At 38.2% G+C, this 16,972-nt stretch overlaps 1 protein-coding gene across 1 annotated transcript; it reads left to right on the top strand.

The window, feature by feature from the left end:
- On the top strand, window positions 8,225–16,516 carry LOC109834541 (serine/threonine-protein phosphatase 2A activator). Its single transcript, XM_020402581.1, is given in 5 exon segments — window positions 8,225–8,231; window positions 10,710–10,935; window positions 10,937–11,103; window positions 11,106–11,904; window positions 15,959–16,516. Coding segments are annotated over 5 exon segments (1,203 nt in total). The 3' UTR covers window positions 15,963–16,516.

Genomic DNA, 16,972 nt, shown 5'->3' on the forward strand with positions numbered 1-16,972 from the left:
CATCATATTTTGGAAATTTAATTTGCATTTTTGGGACTGAGAGTTGCGGAGGATGGGCCTATTTTTTTGGTTGGACTGGGTAAAGGAGGTCGAGGTATGTGGAGGGCCCACGAACCGGAGCCTGCCCTGGAATCAGGATTCTCTGTTACGTGTCAGGGTTTGGTATTTCGAGCGCTGGTTTGCATTAGTTCGGCGTACATGATGTTGACCACTGTACTCGCACAACTGTGGAGCCCACAATTCTGTGGTCCTTGAGGAAAATTTTGACTCCGTATCTTTTTTTTTTTTGGTATTTGGGCATGAGAGAATTAGGAGTCGTAGCCTTTTTAGGGGGTCTTAGTTATGATATTTTCATTCAAAACAGGATAATTGTTAAAATTAGATAATATTTTGTTAGTGAGATATTTTATTGGGATAAAATAGTAATAATTTTGTGAAATGGGATATTTTAATAAAATAACTTAGAATAAATTTTTATAATCATGGAATATATATTTATGTATTTTAAAGATATAAATATTATTTATGTATTTTAAACTTACTGTTACTGATTGATAATTGTTTACAAGAATGTTTTCTTTATTATTAAATAATTTTTGATTAGACTATAAGATATTGATAATTATTATTATAATAAAGGTCTAATGATGATAGACAATCATAATAGGAAAAAAAAAAATATAAAAAATAACAAAATAAATATGAGTTCTAGTTTTTTATCACCTACTTCTAAGCTAAAACTTAGAATAATTTGAGAGACTAAAACTCTCATTTTGTATAAAAAATAAAACATAGGATAATTTTGTATCATTATCTCAATTCTAGTTTTGTTTTTTTATTTTAGTTTTAGCTCTATGTGATTAACACCTTAAAAATTTATCTTACAGATTATCCCGATTCTAAATTTATGTTCTAAATGACTAATCCCCTTAAAGATGTCATTTTTTAACCGTAATTGGTATATAATCTCAAGAAATTAGTTAACACAAATGGTCAACGAAAAAATACCGCAGCTTTCCCAACAGATTCGGGTTTCTCCCAGGAAGTTTCCGGTGCGTAATGAAATTCGAGGAGGGCTTAAACGAAGAAACCATTTTTATATGGGTAAGTAAAAGTCGTCCAAAATCTATGGGAGTTTGTGGGTTTCTACGGAGGGCCCCCCCCCCCCCCCCCCCAAAAAAAAAAAAAAAAAAATTTGGCCCCCTTTTTCATGTTTGTCTACAGTGGCCATGATTGCGGATGCTTGGTTGGGCCCCACAGCGTATGGGCCGAGTTGGTACGTGGCCTTGGGGGCTTGGTTTTGTGTGGGATCTTTTGATGATGTGCGGTCCAATTATTGTCCTCAATTTTGTGACGGTGTTTAGGATTGGTGTCGGTAAACTGTGAAACCTTGAGAGCTGGTGTGCTATATTAATTCGAAGATTTATGAAACGGCTGATGCTTTGATAAAAAAAAAGTGGGAGAGGGAAGAGGGAATAAGCGTTAATTTAATCGGAGCATATTTGTCACTTTTGTTTTATAAGTCCGAAGCCTTTGACGCATTTACTAGATTGTTTCGCAAAAGAGAGAGAGAGAGAGAGAGATGTAATGAGAGGTGTTGATGTCAGTTATCTAACATGATGTTTTTTTTTTGGATTATGAGGGGGGATTAGGTTTCTCAAACTTCTTCAGACGGCTTATTCTTGATACAGTAGTTCCATTATGTAAATGAAGTGGACATGAATAATTCGTAAGATGTTGGAGTTGGAATATTTGATAGTTCCTCCGACGGTCAAGTTAGTATATTACTCGAGCGGAGAAGATTAAATGGGCAAGAATTTTCTAGCGCAGAATTCGCTTACCTAAGCAGCAAACTGCACTCTCCTTTTATAGCAGATCCAAATGGGCAAAAGGGTAACTTAGGCCAAGTCAAGACAGACAGCTTTGATGGCTTATATTTTACAGGCATCGAGATGCCCGCTGAGGGAGATGAGTTACTCAAATGTTTAATGTGAGGGTGCGCGGCATGCACGGCACTGACGAGGTTCGATGAGTCATAAAGACTTTTGTGACTAAAGTAATGATGATCCTGATAATGCATTTAATGTGATGGCAATTGACTGCTAGCGGGAGACTCGATGATAAATTGCTTTTTGACTCGTCTCACTGGAGGTCGACAAGTATTGCCTTTTTAGTTGGCCTCGCAAGTTGTAGGCCCGGAAGGCTTGGGTGCTGAAAGGGAGTGGCGTCGATTTGAGTAGCGGGCCGAGTGAGGATACTTCTCGTCTCAATCTTGCGAGGAGGCCGACAAACACAGTCTTTTTAGTTGACCTCGCAAGTTGTTGCCCCCGACCTTAGACCTGTTTAAGTTGTCCTGGCCTAAGTCGAGGTCGTACTAAAAATTAGCAATTACATGATACGTGTCGACTCTGGAGAGAGGGTTATTACTTGGGTTATTGGCAGGATATAACAAGGGGTTATATTGAACTTTTACTCGATCAAATATTGTGACTTATTAGCTGCCAGAAAATGATCTACATCACATCTTAATTTTTTGGTGGTCCGCAAGCTAAAATAAGTTTTTTGCCAAACACATCAAAGTAGTTTATAATCCTTTAACTGCTTGTAGAACATGCTCATAGTAGATTGTGCACTATGCTTCTTCTTATCTCCTATTTGGGTCGCCCTTCAGTCCATGGAAAGAAATTTTTTAAAATAACAACTTTAAATTTCATCAGTAAAATAGAATTGTTTACATGGCAAGAAGAATTATTTAGTTATTAGTCCCTCAAATATCCAATTCCATTTTGATTTGGACTCGTTGTTTGTTTTAGAGGGAGAATGAAAGCGCAGGACGTATTCTTGATTGATTGGGTTAAGAAAAGGGAAGGTAAGGTGAAGGGCTAGTAAATTGTGACCATTTTCTTATTGTTTTATCTTTCTCTGCCCTCTTCTCGGTCCGCTCTCCTCTCCCTTTCCCTTCCATGCTCAGACCCATACAAAACTATGCCCATGGGTTTTCTCAATATTTGAATTGCCGAAGATTTAAAGAGGCCAGAATTTTTTGGTGGCACATTCTAGAATGGGTTTTCTCAATATTAGTTACTGAAATATTTCATATCTTGAATTAGCCCTTCTAACCTCTGGAACTGCAATCAGGTGCCCTAATTCCGAAGCCATTTCAAAATTAATTCCTCAAATCACAGAAGTTGCAGTTAATTTTGCATCCTCTCACGCGTTACTACATAGGAATAGATACATTTCTAATAGCTCCCCGTGCATTGGACTGTTGTACACGTTCTGTACTCGTGCTTGTACAAAGGGTACGGACTAGATTAGATAAAGGCCGGGCCCGCAGCTGGGTGAGCCTTATCTCAAGCCAGCACTGAAGCCTGGTGTGAGTTGTCCTTATCTTCGTTCAGAAATTCTTTACTTTGATGGCGTGATGTTTTGTCCAATAATAAATAATATGGGATACAGTACTCAGCAGAGTCCCAATTAAACAATGGCTTCCTCTTTCCTTTGACGAGATGTGTGATCATTCATTGATGGGCAATTTTGCAACATTTTAGCCCATGTTTTTCTTGAGGTCTCTTCTGTGGTTTTTCCCCATCTCTTATTTAGCAATTATGTACTTCGAAGAATACGGGCACGCCGTGGCCCAGGGCCCAGGGCCCAGGGGGGGCATACGCTGCGCGTCTTTGAATTACGTGCAAAATGTATTCGGATATTCTTCGCATAAAAAAAATGTAACATCATGAATAATCCTGCTTCATTCTATGATTTATCATTTCTCGTGCGTCGCGTGCGTTCTAATTTCGTTTCTCGATTTTCCCATCGAGAGCGATCACACGCGCGATCACACGCGCGGTTAAAGGAGACTTGCGCGTAAAAAAATATAGAAAGAAAAATGATTTAAGGATCTAAAATATGAAATCAATGGAGGGGACATGTGAGGTGTCCCCTCCCTATTGCATAATGAGTTGGCATGACCAACTCATTATGCAATAGGAAGGGGACACCTCACATGTCCCATCCCTTGATTCTATATTTTGGGATCCCGTAGCAGCACTCATATAGAAAACGCTGAACAATTTTTTCCACTCGGAAATATACAAAATGCTGAGCAAAATAAATCTTCCAGCTAGACATTGAAAAACTAGTGACTTTTAATATTTGTCTTAAAACTTTTGCTTTTTTAAAAGTCATATATTTTAACCAATTATGTCAGTTTCCTATTCCCTTCGGATGGATGCTTTTGTACAAGATGTTTGCTATGCTATTTGTTGCATATTTTACCTTTTTGGATAAGATTTATTTTAGAAAAAAGATGGGAGAAAAAACATAGTACGTACATACAACTTAAACGTATTTTTTTTGCAAACAAATGTAATTTAATATGACACGAGAACGGAGGGAGAATGCGTAATTTTATTGTTCTTCATTAATGCGACTGCGCGAGTGTTGTGTACCTTAATTAAATTACATAGCTAGTCTCATATTATTGAGCAGTAAAGATGGTACATATCTTATTAATCAAACACTTGAAATATTATCAAGTGGAAAATAAATATAGAGTCCTTAATAATTGACCGATAGGGACAAAGACCTAGAGAGTCCATGAAAAGGACTCAGCAACCTTACATCCAACAGAGGACGAAGACAACGAATTTGACCCTTGCGAACTAAAATTGAGAGCATGTAATTAAATAAAGTTTGAAACTTTCAAATAAACGAATGAGGTGGGCCAAATCCTATAAAGACTTCGAAGTCTGAACAATTTTCTTGCAATTGAATTTCTCTGACACCCTTGAATGATTGCAATTTGGGCGGCCACGAGAAATTTGTTTGAGCCTGCTTAATTTACTGCACATTATGGGAAAGCAAACTACAAAGTGTTGTGGATGAAAATTAAATATAATAATGGATAAAAATCGAAGAATATTGTACAATAGATTATCGAGCAGAGTTTGTGACAACAGTAGTACTCCTACCATATTTGAAATTCCTATTAATTTGTAATGCTTCGGGGATATTTTATGTATATATAAATATAAAATGTCGAAAAGATATATATTGAGCTCATTTTATATTGCTAGGCTGAATGTGTAGATGTTTCAATTTAAGTCAAAATTATCGCTGAGAAAATAATAGCTGATGTATGCATAAAGCTCTAGAAGAATTTTTGGATGATGTTCTGTAAAAGACAAAACTCGAAGACTTATAAACTGGTGCTAGCAAATTTATAATAACCAATTGTTTTAAATAAATCTTATATTACAAAATAAATTATTTTTTATTTACGTATATCTAAATTGGCTGCCAGTTTCAACGTAAATGGCAAACATTCACACTACTTTGGGTAAACACTCCAATATTGACTCCACAAGAAAAAAAAATAATACTATCATATGGCATCAATCATTCGAAAAAGACTTAGCTTAGACCGTAGCCATATAATTATTAGAGAGAGGATTGGAGCATGATGATACTTATGGCCATCAAATTAAGTTAGTTTAGTTGGCCGACGTGGGGCCGAACATATTAACACCACCGAAACTTGTATAGTTGTATTAACAGGAGAGACAAATGAAGACGGTTTGTGAGGAGATATCTGAGTTGGTTAATAAAATTCGATCGATGGAAGTAGACTTTAAAGATATTTATTCTTGAGATTTTATCTTTAAATGGAATAATTTTAATTGTGGTAGCCAGCTATCCAAATTAGGAATATGAAAATAAAATAAAATAAAAAAAATAAAAATAAATGAGTATTATTTACAAGCTTCCCTAAGATTCTTAATTACGTAATATCTTCTTCCAGCTATAAACTAGCATGAGAATATGCATTCCTCTTAGTGCCGAACAAGATAGTTGTAGACAGCTTAACCTAGTCTTTTGACAAAACCACACTATTTAAATTATGTTAAGTTGATAATTCAACAATTACATTATTTTTTTTTTAATTTTTAAACAGAGATTAATGTTATTTATACCCAGAACAGCTCACCCACTAGAAAATCAAGCTATGTTTAGGTATCGTTGTCACTTGTCAGTCTCCATGTTGGCAATTATGTCACAAAGTTTGGGACATCATATTGTCACTTTTGACACAGCTGTGAAAAGTAAAGCACTCCCCATATCATGTTGGCTGAATAATAAAGCAAACATCTTTGACAAAATCGAATGAAGACGCGCTGGCCTACTTTGGCTTGGTTTTTGTCAAGAGTCTAAAGAGTAGAACCTATGAATCTATGATATTTTAGTGAACATACAACAAAAAAGGAGACAACAAAATTAATGCACTTTCACTTACAATATAGTTATTAATAAAGTAGAACTTTGCTATAAGCACTTAAAATATGTGATCAACAGGGGGACATTTGACGTGTGACGTGTCCCTCTCCTATTGCATAATAAGCTGGTCATTATTAATGATGACCAGCTCATTATGTTATAGGAGGGGGACACCTTATATGTCCCCCTTGTTGGTCCCATATTTTGAATCATTGGAGAATTTTTTCAATAAAGTAAATGTAACATCCTTTCTCCTTCAATATTCAACTCCTATGCATCATTTAATTATAAAGTTGAACGATATATATATATATGACGTGTGAACAATCCTTATAGCTAGCAAGTCCATATATGCACGTTATGAACCGGCTCTAAAAACAATGAAAATAACTATGAACCTATAAACTCGACACGTATAATATTCGAGATGGTCCATGCATGGTGGCTCTTAAAGTTGGACCCCATGATTCCATGCATATTACATCATTGTGATACTTAGAATTGTCCAAATTATTATTGTGAGATACATGCACACATAATTTCCTAAAAATTTGAATCTTGAGATATGCTCTACATAATGCCATAAAAAGACTTTGGGATCGATGATTGGTGAAGTCTCTTCCTCCTCCTCCTCTAGAAATTGCTTGCTTGCATGATTGAGATAGGGCCAAGCTCATGCCTTTGCTTGATATAAATTTATTCAAACAAAAGATAAGTGATCGATGACAGTTGTAGTGGGGGGGAAGAAAAATCCTAGAATATAGCGCTGAGCATTGATATGGACAAGTATTAATTTTTTGTCTTGACGGAATATTGGAACATATTTGAGCTTGCCAGCTAGTGAGAGAAGGAATATGAAGTATTTTAGGCCTCGAAAGAGCCCAGCGTCATTATAGAATCAATTATAAAGGTACTAATTAACTAACTCCACACTTACACTAAACATTTTCTTAAAATTTATCTTTTCCTCTTTTATGGCTCTTATCAAAAGCCAATGTAATCCTTACCAACATCGAGGAATCCCTTGCGCGCGGCTATCAAATATTATTATAACTTGAGGTGCTTAATAAAAGGTAATGGTGTTGATACCAATTGATAATCATTGATCATTAGGCTGCGATTCACTTATTAGATGGCTATAATTAATTAACAATTTGGTAGAATGTGATTGCATGATTGAGCAATATGCTTCTTTTTTTCATTTTAAGTAAATTAAACGATGTGTACCGCATGAAATCGCAATTTGTTACAATAAAATAATCATAGTAATTCAAATGCCATTAGCATCGTATTTCTTATGTGTTGCATGCATTTCCTATATACTCCACCAGGGGCGGAGTTACATTGAGTCCAATGGGGTCCCAGGACCCAGTAAAATCTAAATATGTATCAGATATTACATATAAAAAACATAAGTGCAGCAATGGCCCAGTGGTTTAACACTCCAGGACCCCTGTAATCAGATATTACATATAAAAAACATAAGTGCAGCAATGGCCCAGTGGTTTAACACTCCAGGACCCCTGTAATCCACCAGAGTTCGAGTCTGCTGGGCTGCATATTTTCACGATTTTTTTGGACCCCATATGTGTTTTTAAATTATAGTTTGTCATTAAAATAATTTGTGCGTAAAATCTACATTATCAATAATTTTAGGACCCCATATGTTAAAAATCCTGGCTCCGCCACTGCTCCACTCGAAATTAAAGACCTTGGTTGCCAAAAGATATATACACTATCTAGATGCTTAAATAAAATACGAGCATCGATCCAATCCTTGTATATTGGTGATTTAGCTCATCATCACCTTTATCACTCACACGAACTACTTAATTAGCCAAAATAGAATTAATGATGCTTGAGTTACATGCATGGTACTAATAACTTGCTAGAATTTTCAGCGCTTCGTATTAGTACATGAAGCCCTTCTAAAAGAAGTGTGACCTAGATGGAAGGTATATGTGATTAATAATTACCAATATCATGAAGTTTTTTTTTGTTTGTTAATAAAACAATATGTGGTGAATGAGCACTCTTTACCTCTAAAGTGTTTTTTTTTTTTTTTTTTTTTTTGGGGGGGGGGGTCACCTCTTTAATTAAAAATGATAATACTGTCGACAATGATATAGTTAAAAAAAACTTGATTATTCACAGTAAAGCAACAAAGATGGAGAATGTAGTATTTGTGATACTAGTTTGTGTTCAGCTTCATTGAGCTGACATTGTAAATTCCATCAGGAGTCAACATTAGTGTAAGCAAATCTTGAGTGGATAATCATACTTAGCAGGGCGAAGTCACTTTAAATTTGCATAGTGGGCCATGGCCTAAGACTAATAAGAAAGCCCAAAGGCTGTACTTAATTCAAGTCAGATGACAACTGAAGTCATATATTTTAACCAAAACAATCGCATTAGTCTACTTAATACTGCGCCGTCCGTGTCCATTTTAAGAGAGGGATTGCTAATTTACGCATTTTAAGTTTCGGCCATAGATATGGGCATGAAACAATCCCTTAGAAATTATGGGCTTTGATCTGGGCCGAATAAAGTGCGAGGATGTCGGTTGATTTTCATACTGGTTGACGCGTTGGTATTGGGCTTAAATCTTGTACGGAATGCATCAGCTTGTTATCGGGTCCTGATTATCAATATTGATTCTTTAAACCTTCCATAGTTTTAAAAATAATCCCCTCAATAAATATATAATCTTTTTTCTTCAAAAATAATCTCTGCATCCAACTTTATCAAATATTGTTAATTGAGTAAATGAGCAGATATATATAAAAAATAATTATAAAAACGTGAGCAATGTCCTGCTTGCATCCAAAGGGTCCCGTACCAATCCATAATCTGCTAAATCACGGTCAGTACCGCAATCAACCCCAATGAATTGGCGTGAAAACTTGATAGCTGGAAAGAAAATAGAAATCATTTATATACGAATCTAACTTGTACGGACACTTCTTAGCCATTATTTCATTCAACAATTTTCACCTATATATACTTACAGCCCAACTTCTCTTTTGTAAAATTTCCATATCTGTTGCATTCACTCCGACATTGCTGGCCAAGTTTTAATTAATGCCTTATCAGTGACTCAGCTCCAATAATCCTTTCTATTTTTGTTGTTTAGCTGCAGAGCAACTATCAATATGCTCTAATCTTTTCTTTCTTCCCATTAATTATCCTTTGCAATTACACTCGCCTCTCCTTTTACCATATTATTATTTCTCATTATCATTGTTAATTCTCTTTTTTAATTCCCCCTCAAACTGAGATGTGGGAAAAAGAATCCCTCTTAAATCTCTCATCTTTAATTCACTGTGTGCTGGAGATAAAAATCAAGAGCCACCCCCCCCCATAATTTCTCTCTTTTTAATTTCCTCTTTAATTCCTTCCCTCAAAACACAATTGAGAGCTGGAGAAAAAACAAAGCCGCCGCTGGAAAGAGAGAACGCGTGAAGAAGAGAGAGAGAAGCCGCCACTGTTGGATCTAAGCACGAGAAGAAGCAAACGGGGTTTGAGGCCCACAACCTCCAGAGTCCCGGCCCATCCCCGGTGACCCGGTCCATGGAGGAGAAGACCTACATCCCCCAGTTCGTCTCAGCCGACCCATACCGCGACAACCCCAACCTCGACCAAATGCGCCGCATAAAGCTTCAATACCTCGTCCAACTCCTCCAGTGCGCAAATCGAACGAATCCAAATTTCATGCAGAACTAGGCGTCCAGATGTGCCGGTTCAGTGGATTGGGCCAGGTTTAATTCTGAACCCGGGTCTTTAGGGCCCGTTTAGATGAGTATTTTGCCCCGAAAATTGGGAGGAAAGCTGTCAAAATGGTAGTTTTTTGGCAGCTTTCCCCCCAAATCGCCTTTTGAAGAGTCAATTTTGGGGGAAAGCTGTCAAAAAGTTACCATTTTAACAGCTTTCCTCCTGATTTTCGGGGCAAAATACCCCATCCAAACAGGCCCTTACCCGACTTGGGCACCATTTCGGCTAGAGTCGACCGGGTCCCAATAAACCCTAAACTGATCGGCCAGGGCCCAGGTTAGTCCGGTGTGGGCCCTACGCCCCTCTTCCACATCATTATCAATTGCAGTACGTGCGAGAATTAATACGACTCCTGTCTAAGAATGCATACTGAGCCAGTTTAGAATTAAACCAGGAGGGGGTGATGTTCTGACAAAGAATGGATTTTAGGCCTCTTTTCGGGCTTTAATAAAATGGTAGTCCCGTTTTGCGAGACGAAATAAATATATAAATAAATAAAATTGTAAATTGGGACAGAAGGCCAATTTCAAAACGGTTCCCAAGCGCGCCCTGGACCACTGGTATGAAGCGAGAACGATCAAATCAACAAACTACGGCCCAATTCTTATAACGGGCCCATTCCTCCTCCACTTGATCGATAGCCCTTTACCTTTATGGGCCAGGTCCAAGTATTCCTCCTCGAAAACGTTCTCTCCCCATTCTCTTCCCCTTCGTTCCTCTCTCCGACTCCCCCAAAAAAGATGTCCTCATACTCGAATCCCGTCACCGCCTCCTCCGCCGCCGGCGCCGCCACCAGCTGTCATCCTGCGAGGCCCACACGGTCAACACCCGCCTCACCTCTCCTCCGTCTCTCCCCCGCGTACGCCCGATCCGGTACCCGGCCGTCAACGCCCAACCCAACCTCCTCCATCATCCTCTCTCCGGTCCCACAACCCTCTCTGTCCCACCCTCTCCCTCCTCTTTCTCGTGTGCCCCCACCAAGCAGATCTCGTCCCCGACGACAGTCGCGCGCCTTCCATTCCTCCGCCGCTGGACGCCACTTCCTCGGCTTCGTCGCCGCCTCTCCTCCTCCGTCGCGGCCTCAAGATCTCGTCTCCTCCCCCTGGGCCCCACCGTCACCTCCCTCCTCTCTCTCCTCGAAACCCTAATCCCAATCGCAGACGAAATCCCTCCTCTTCCTCATTCTGCTCGCTACGGGAACCCAGCGTTTCGTCTCTGGCACGAAAAGCTCGAATCCTCGGCCGGTTCTCTACTCCTCCCTCTCCTCCAACAGAATCAAGAGCTCGTTGACGCCGGCGCCGTTATCGAGCTTGTGCCCTACCTTCTCGATTCCTTCGGAAACCCTAGTCGAATCGATTATGGGACTGGTCATGAGACCAATTTTGCTGCTTTCCTCTTCTGCCTCGCTCGCCTCGATCTCATCAAAGAACAGGACTACCCTGCTATCGTTCTTCGTGTGTTCGTCAAGTACGTTGATTTGATGAGGAAGCTCCAGCTTCAGTATTGTCTCGAGCCTGCAGGGTCTCATGGAGTTTGGGGATTGGATGACTACCATTTCTTGCCGTTTATATTTGGGTCTGCGCAGTTGATTGATCATAAGTATATGAAGCCGAAATCGATTCATAATGAGGATGTATTGGAGAACTTTGAGAAGGAGTACATGTACTTGGCGGCGGTGGCTTTTGTGAAGAAGGTGAAGAAGGGGGTTTTTGCGGAGCACTCGCCGATGCTCGATGATATTAGTGGGGTGCCGAATTGGGCAAAGGTGAATAGTGGGTTGTTGAAGATGTATAAGGCGGAGGTGCTCGAGAAGGTGCCCATCATGCAGCATTTTCTGTTTGGATCGATTATTAAGTGGTATGGTTTTTCTCCCCTTTAATTTTGATGGTTTTTGGTTAAAGTTTGGAATATAATTATGAAATTGATTGATTGAATATGCTTAGATAATCATAAATGTTATGATAATTGAGATGCATTTCTGTTTAACCGCGTCCATTAAAATCTTTTAGTGTTAGACTATTGCTATTTCATTCAATTGTATCATGTCACGTCATTGTTAGTTTAGGGTTATGAAGTGTAATGTGTTTAAGATCATTGAAACATCTTAAAATTTCATCTTGCAAAAAATACACTTGAATTGAGAACCACTTGGAAACCCTTGAATTGAGAATAGCACCCTCACTGAAACTTATCTTTGGTATTTCTTTACTAGTCTGTTCAAGCCTCATCCAAGAGCAAAATTCCCTTCCTTATCCGTAACTTTTTGAACCATTCAGTGTTTTCAAAGGCGTGTCTCACTGCGCCTCATGCGCCTTGAGATGCGGGGTGGTGGCGAAGTGCCTCACATCTGATGCGTTTTTTGCGCCTCGCATACATCCTGACTTTGCGCAGGGTGCATGTAGTACATACCCTTATATAGTTTTGTTTGTTTAACATTTCAATGGAGTCTTTATACTTGATAGTGTTTATAGAAATCCTAACCATGAAACACTACTTAGATTCAATCACTTAATATTAACAAAATACTGTACACATTGTACTGTAATAAACTAACATATGTAAATAAAATTGTCATTAACTCAACAAGTTGATGACTTAATATAAATTATCAAGGGGAAAGCTTTTGGTATCCACTTAGGTGCCGTTTTGGGTTTATTGGCTCTTTTGGGTCTGCATTTTTGTATCGTTTTTGCTTTTGGGTGGGCTTTTCTAGTGTAAATCGGCTAAGGGACAAAATACTTAAGCGTTCACTTAAGCAGGGGTATTTTTACCGCTTTTTTACAATACAGATTGTAACATAGACCTAACATTAGGTTAGGTTAGAGGAAACACCCTTACCGCTTTGGGTATTTCACCTGTTGGCGATTGTTTTTTTACTATTGAGAACCCTTCGCATAGTTCGAAAAACTATGAAACTCTTCTCTTGTCGGTATTTTTAGTGTCATTAGATTCTGGGTTAGTTCTGATGTGTACACTAGTGGCAAATGACAAGATTCTCGAGGACTCGCAAACGCGAGCTATCTTTAAGACAATTTAATTTTGAGGCTGTCTTTTTCTTGTAGTAACTTGTAAACAAAAGAATAATCAAGATCTCAGAATTTTTCATTAAACCATCTATTATAAAAAAATATTATTGTGTACGAACAATGCTTGTTTCTAGACGATGCTTCATTTGATTCACTAGCTTTCATGGATTATCTCGCAAAAATAACAAAAGATCTCAAAACTTAGAGAGTTAGCCTTTACAATAAGAGATTGGTGATAACAATAACTAGCTTTATTAATGAACTTTGTGTGTGTATTTCGAATAGCATAAGGACTATTCGTTGATATAAATTTTTCCGGAATATATTTGAAAAACTACTAGAAGATCAAGTTCTATTTATAGAGAAAGTATCTTATACTGGATCAGTTTAGCAATATGTGGGCCATGCCATCTATAAGTATGGCCTTTAGCGCGCATGTAATTAATGTCGTCAATGTTCTACAATATTTATTATTATCATTCAAAATCTTAAAATTTTAGTTTGAGAGATTTATCCATCTGTGAGTACTTTGGAAACTCATTGGTCAACAACTCTCTCATAGTACAGTTTCAAAACCTCGAATGATAATATGAGGTAATAGTCTAAATAAGGAAGGCACAGAGAGGTCATGTGTCATGCCTGATCCCATTGGCACGGTATAAGTCGTGGGACCCACTGAGTGTAGCGTGTTGTTTGGCTCATACTCTTGCGTAAATTAACCAAGGTTTTAAATATCGGATGTCGGGTTCATGTCGGACGGCTGAAATCCATGTCGGATAGCGGAAATCGGGGATATATCGGGGGACATGGACTAAATATCGGATTACCATATCGGGTGGACGCATATGTATAATATCATATCCTAAATATAATCTAAGCATTCCTAAATTGAATATGTGATCTTTTTTAGTGATTTTAGTAAAATTCTTATTCTGTAAGTAAAATTCACTCAATTTTGAATAAAAAAATAATAATTCATAGTATAAAAATTTCTGATTGTAAGTTTAATTTTTGGATGGACTTAACAAGTAACAATATAAAATTATCGTTCGAACTATATAAAGAAGTGATTGTACAACTAATTTATTTTTAGGTCAAGTAACAATATAAAATTATCGTTCGAACTATATAAAGAAGTGATTGTACAACTAATTTATTTTTAGGTGTATGTATGATGTATATAAAAATATTGTTGAACTATATAAAGAAGTGATTGTACAACTAATTTATTTTTAGGTGTATGTATGATGTATATAAAAATATTGTTGGGTGATCAAGTAAAAATAAGAATATTAATATAAAAACAATAGTTTAATTTTTTAATGAAGTAAAACTTATTAAATACAAGTAGATTCACAAGTTTGAATGTTAATTTTCATTACTTTCATCTTGAGCATATAAAAATACAAGTCTACCTTGCAAAACAAGAATTAAAAATTACAAGTATACATTTACAAGTTAGAACTATACCCAAAATATTACAACCATTCCTCAAAATATTACATGTATATTGCTGAAATGGAAGACAAATATTACAAGTATACAATATATTACAACTCTAGCCCAAATTTTTATTTACAATTTACAAATGCTATCCATATAAATAGTACAACTCTAGGGCAAGCCACACTTCTCCCCTTTTATCCGCCGCCTCCTCAAAGATCGGCTCCTCTCCTCCAGATCTGGCGATTTCACTGTTCTCCATCGAATCTCGTCGTCGACTCCTCGCCTCAAAGCTCGTCGTCCCTCCAATCTCGTCGTCGACTCGTCCCTGGAAGCTCGTCGTTGACTCGTCCCTTGAAGCGGCTGATGGCGGTCTGAATGAGAGACCGAAGGGCTACGATGACGGCGATGTCAGGCGACGACTACGGGTGGATGACGACGGCGGAGAGCGGCGTCGGAGTGGCCTCGATGGGAGTGATGAGGCCAGAGCTCGTGATGAAGGATGACGACGGCGGAGAGCGGCGTCGGAGTGGCCTCGATGGGAGTGATGAGGCCAGAGCTCGTGATGAAGTCGATCGTGCCCGTCGTAACTCAGTAAGTCAAAAATCGGCCGATATCCGACTTAAAATAGAGCGATTCGTGTCGCTCGACCCTTCAATCCGCTATGTCGGCCGACATGTCCGACATGTCGGCCGACATTTAAAACACTGAAATTAACTAGGCGATGCTACACATGAGTCTTGGATTTATCTATTTAAGCCACTTACTATCACACATCCACTAATGTGGGACTAAAGTTCACTAAGGGGCATCACAATCACCTCACCGTATATAAGCGACGTCATCGTCGCAGCAAGACAATTGGCCTATCCTAGAATCACCAGGTGATGATGATTCTAGAGGTGGCTCCTATAGATTGTAGAGGTGGCTTCCACCTTGTTCACATAGTGTAGCACTTAGTCCTATATAGTACTACTCCACACTTACATGCTGGCAAACTGTTTTGATACCACTTGTCACGCCCTAGGCCCATGACTTACATTGTGCCAATGGGCCGTGGGCTAGGGGCGTGACAACATGTGCAATAAAAGTCACTATCATAGGCAATAGTGCCCATGGATTGCTAAAATAAGCGGGTACAAGATTGTACCTAGATAAATAGAACTTCACTTGCTAACTGTTTTTTTGAATAATAGTTCAGCACAAGTTTAAACAATCGCTAGATGTAGTTCTCGTCCTGGTCGGGGTAAACATATTTTCACAGTCCATTGAAAAATCTGTGTTTGCTAGAGGTGATCCATGACAGTTGTGATTCAAGCGAAGCAACCTCCGTACAGAAAGGGGCATTGTTTGAATGCAACAAGATTTTTCATAATAGCTATAAATATGAAGGAATGAAGGGAATGGAAATTTCTGGAATCTTGACATTTCTTCCTTTACAGGTGACATACAAAAAGCAAAACAATGTTTCCTTTACAAACTTGAACTCTGTGTCTTGGAGATAAGCATCATTTGGAATGCTTGAGAAATTTTACCGGTCTTCGCTGACGGTTGCATATGGACTAGCCTAGGATTCCGTATCATTAAGTAATCGACAAGAGAATAATGTCATTATTTTCAAACCATTGCGGAGATTCTCGACTTTAGTTGAAATTGCTGAAATGCCAGTAGAATGGGAGGAAAGCATATTAAGCAAGAAGAACAGCCAAAGGGAACGAGTCAAAGAGATGAGTTTTTCAATCCTCACGTTTTTTGGTGAGGCAAGTGAGGCCACTTGGAATAGTGATTGGTAGAGTTAAAGGAGCTGTCAATTTTGAGCTTCCTACAATTTGAATTTGTGATAATGTGTAATTGTCTGCTTCGATTAATGTTTATCACAGGAGAAATACTCAAGTGCAAGTTCCATTAGTCTTGATTTCTTATTGAAGTTCTTTGATGTTGACTTTTTGCTGGTTTGAATAATTCCTCAATGATGAAAATTTGATTTTGGTTCCCTACTAGCAGAAATGTCTGCATGCAACAGATGTTGCTTAGTTTTATTTCACTCACTTGGGTTTGCCTAATATTGACTTCTGGAGTGGGGACCTATTAAACTTTTATGCAGTATTGTCCTGACCTGACAAATATGAATATTAGGCTGGGATTTAATGAGACCTCCAACTGAAGGTCAGGTCAGCTCTGCTTAAATAAAAAATACATAAAAAAAAGAATTATGGTTTGAACATAGAGGATGTGGTTCTGACATGCAGTTTAAAATGAGGTTGTCATACCAAATTTGCTCCAACCACCAACACTGCCAGAAAAAAATTAATAGGGGAAAATATGAAAAGGATAAAAGATGAATGGAGGGAAATCTAGAATCAAAGATCGCTGAGACATGAAATGGTAAGGAGAGCTGTCAAGAAGTTTTAGTTCAGTGATATCATTTGATTTGCGATGATAATGTTGTACTGGTG

Source organism: Asparagus officinalis, chromosome 3 (assembly GCF_001876935.1).
Source record: "Asparagus officinalis chromosome 3, Aspof.V1, whole genome shotgun sequence".
Lineage (NCBI taxonomy): Eukaryota > Viridiplantae > Streptophyta > Magnoliopsida > Asparagales > Asparagaceae > Asparagus > Asparagus officinalis.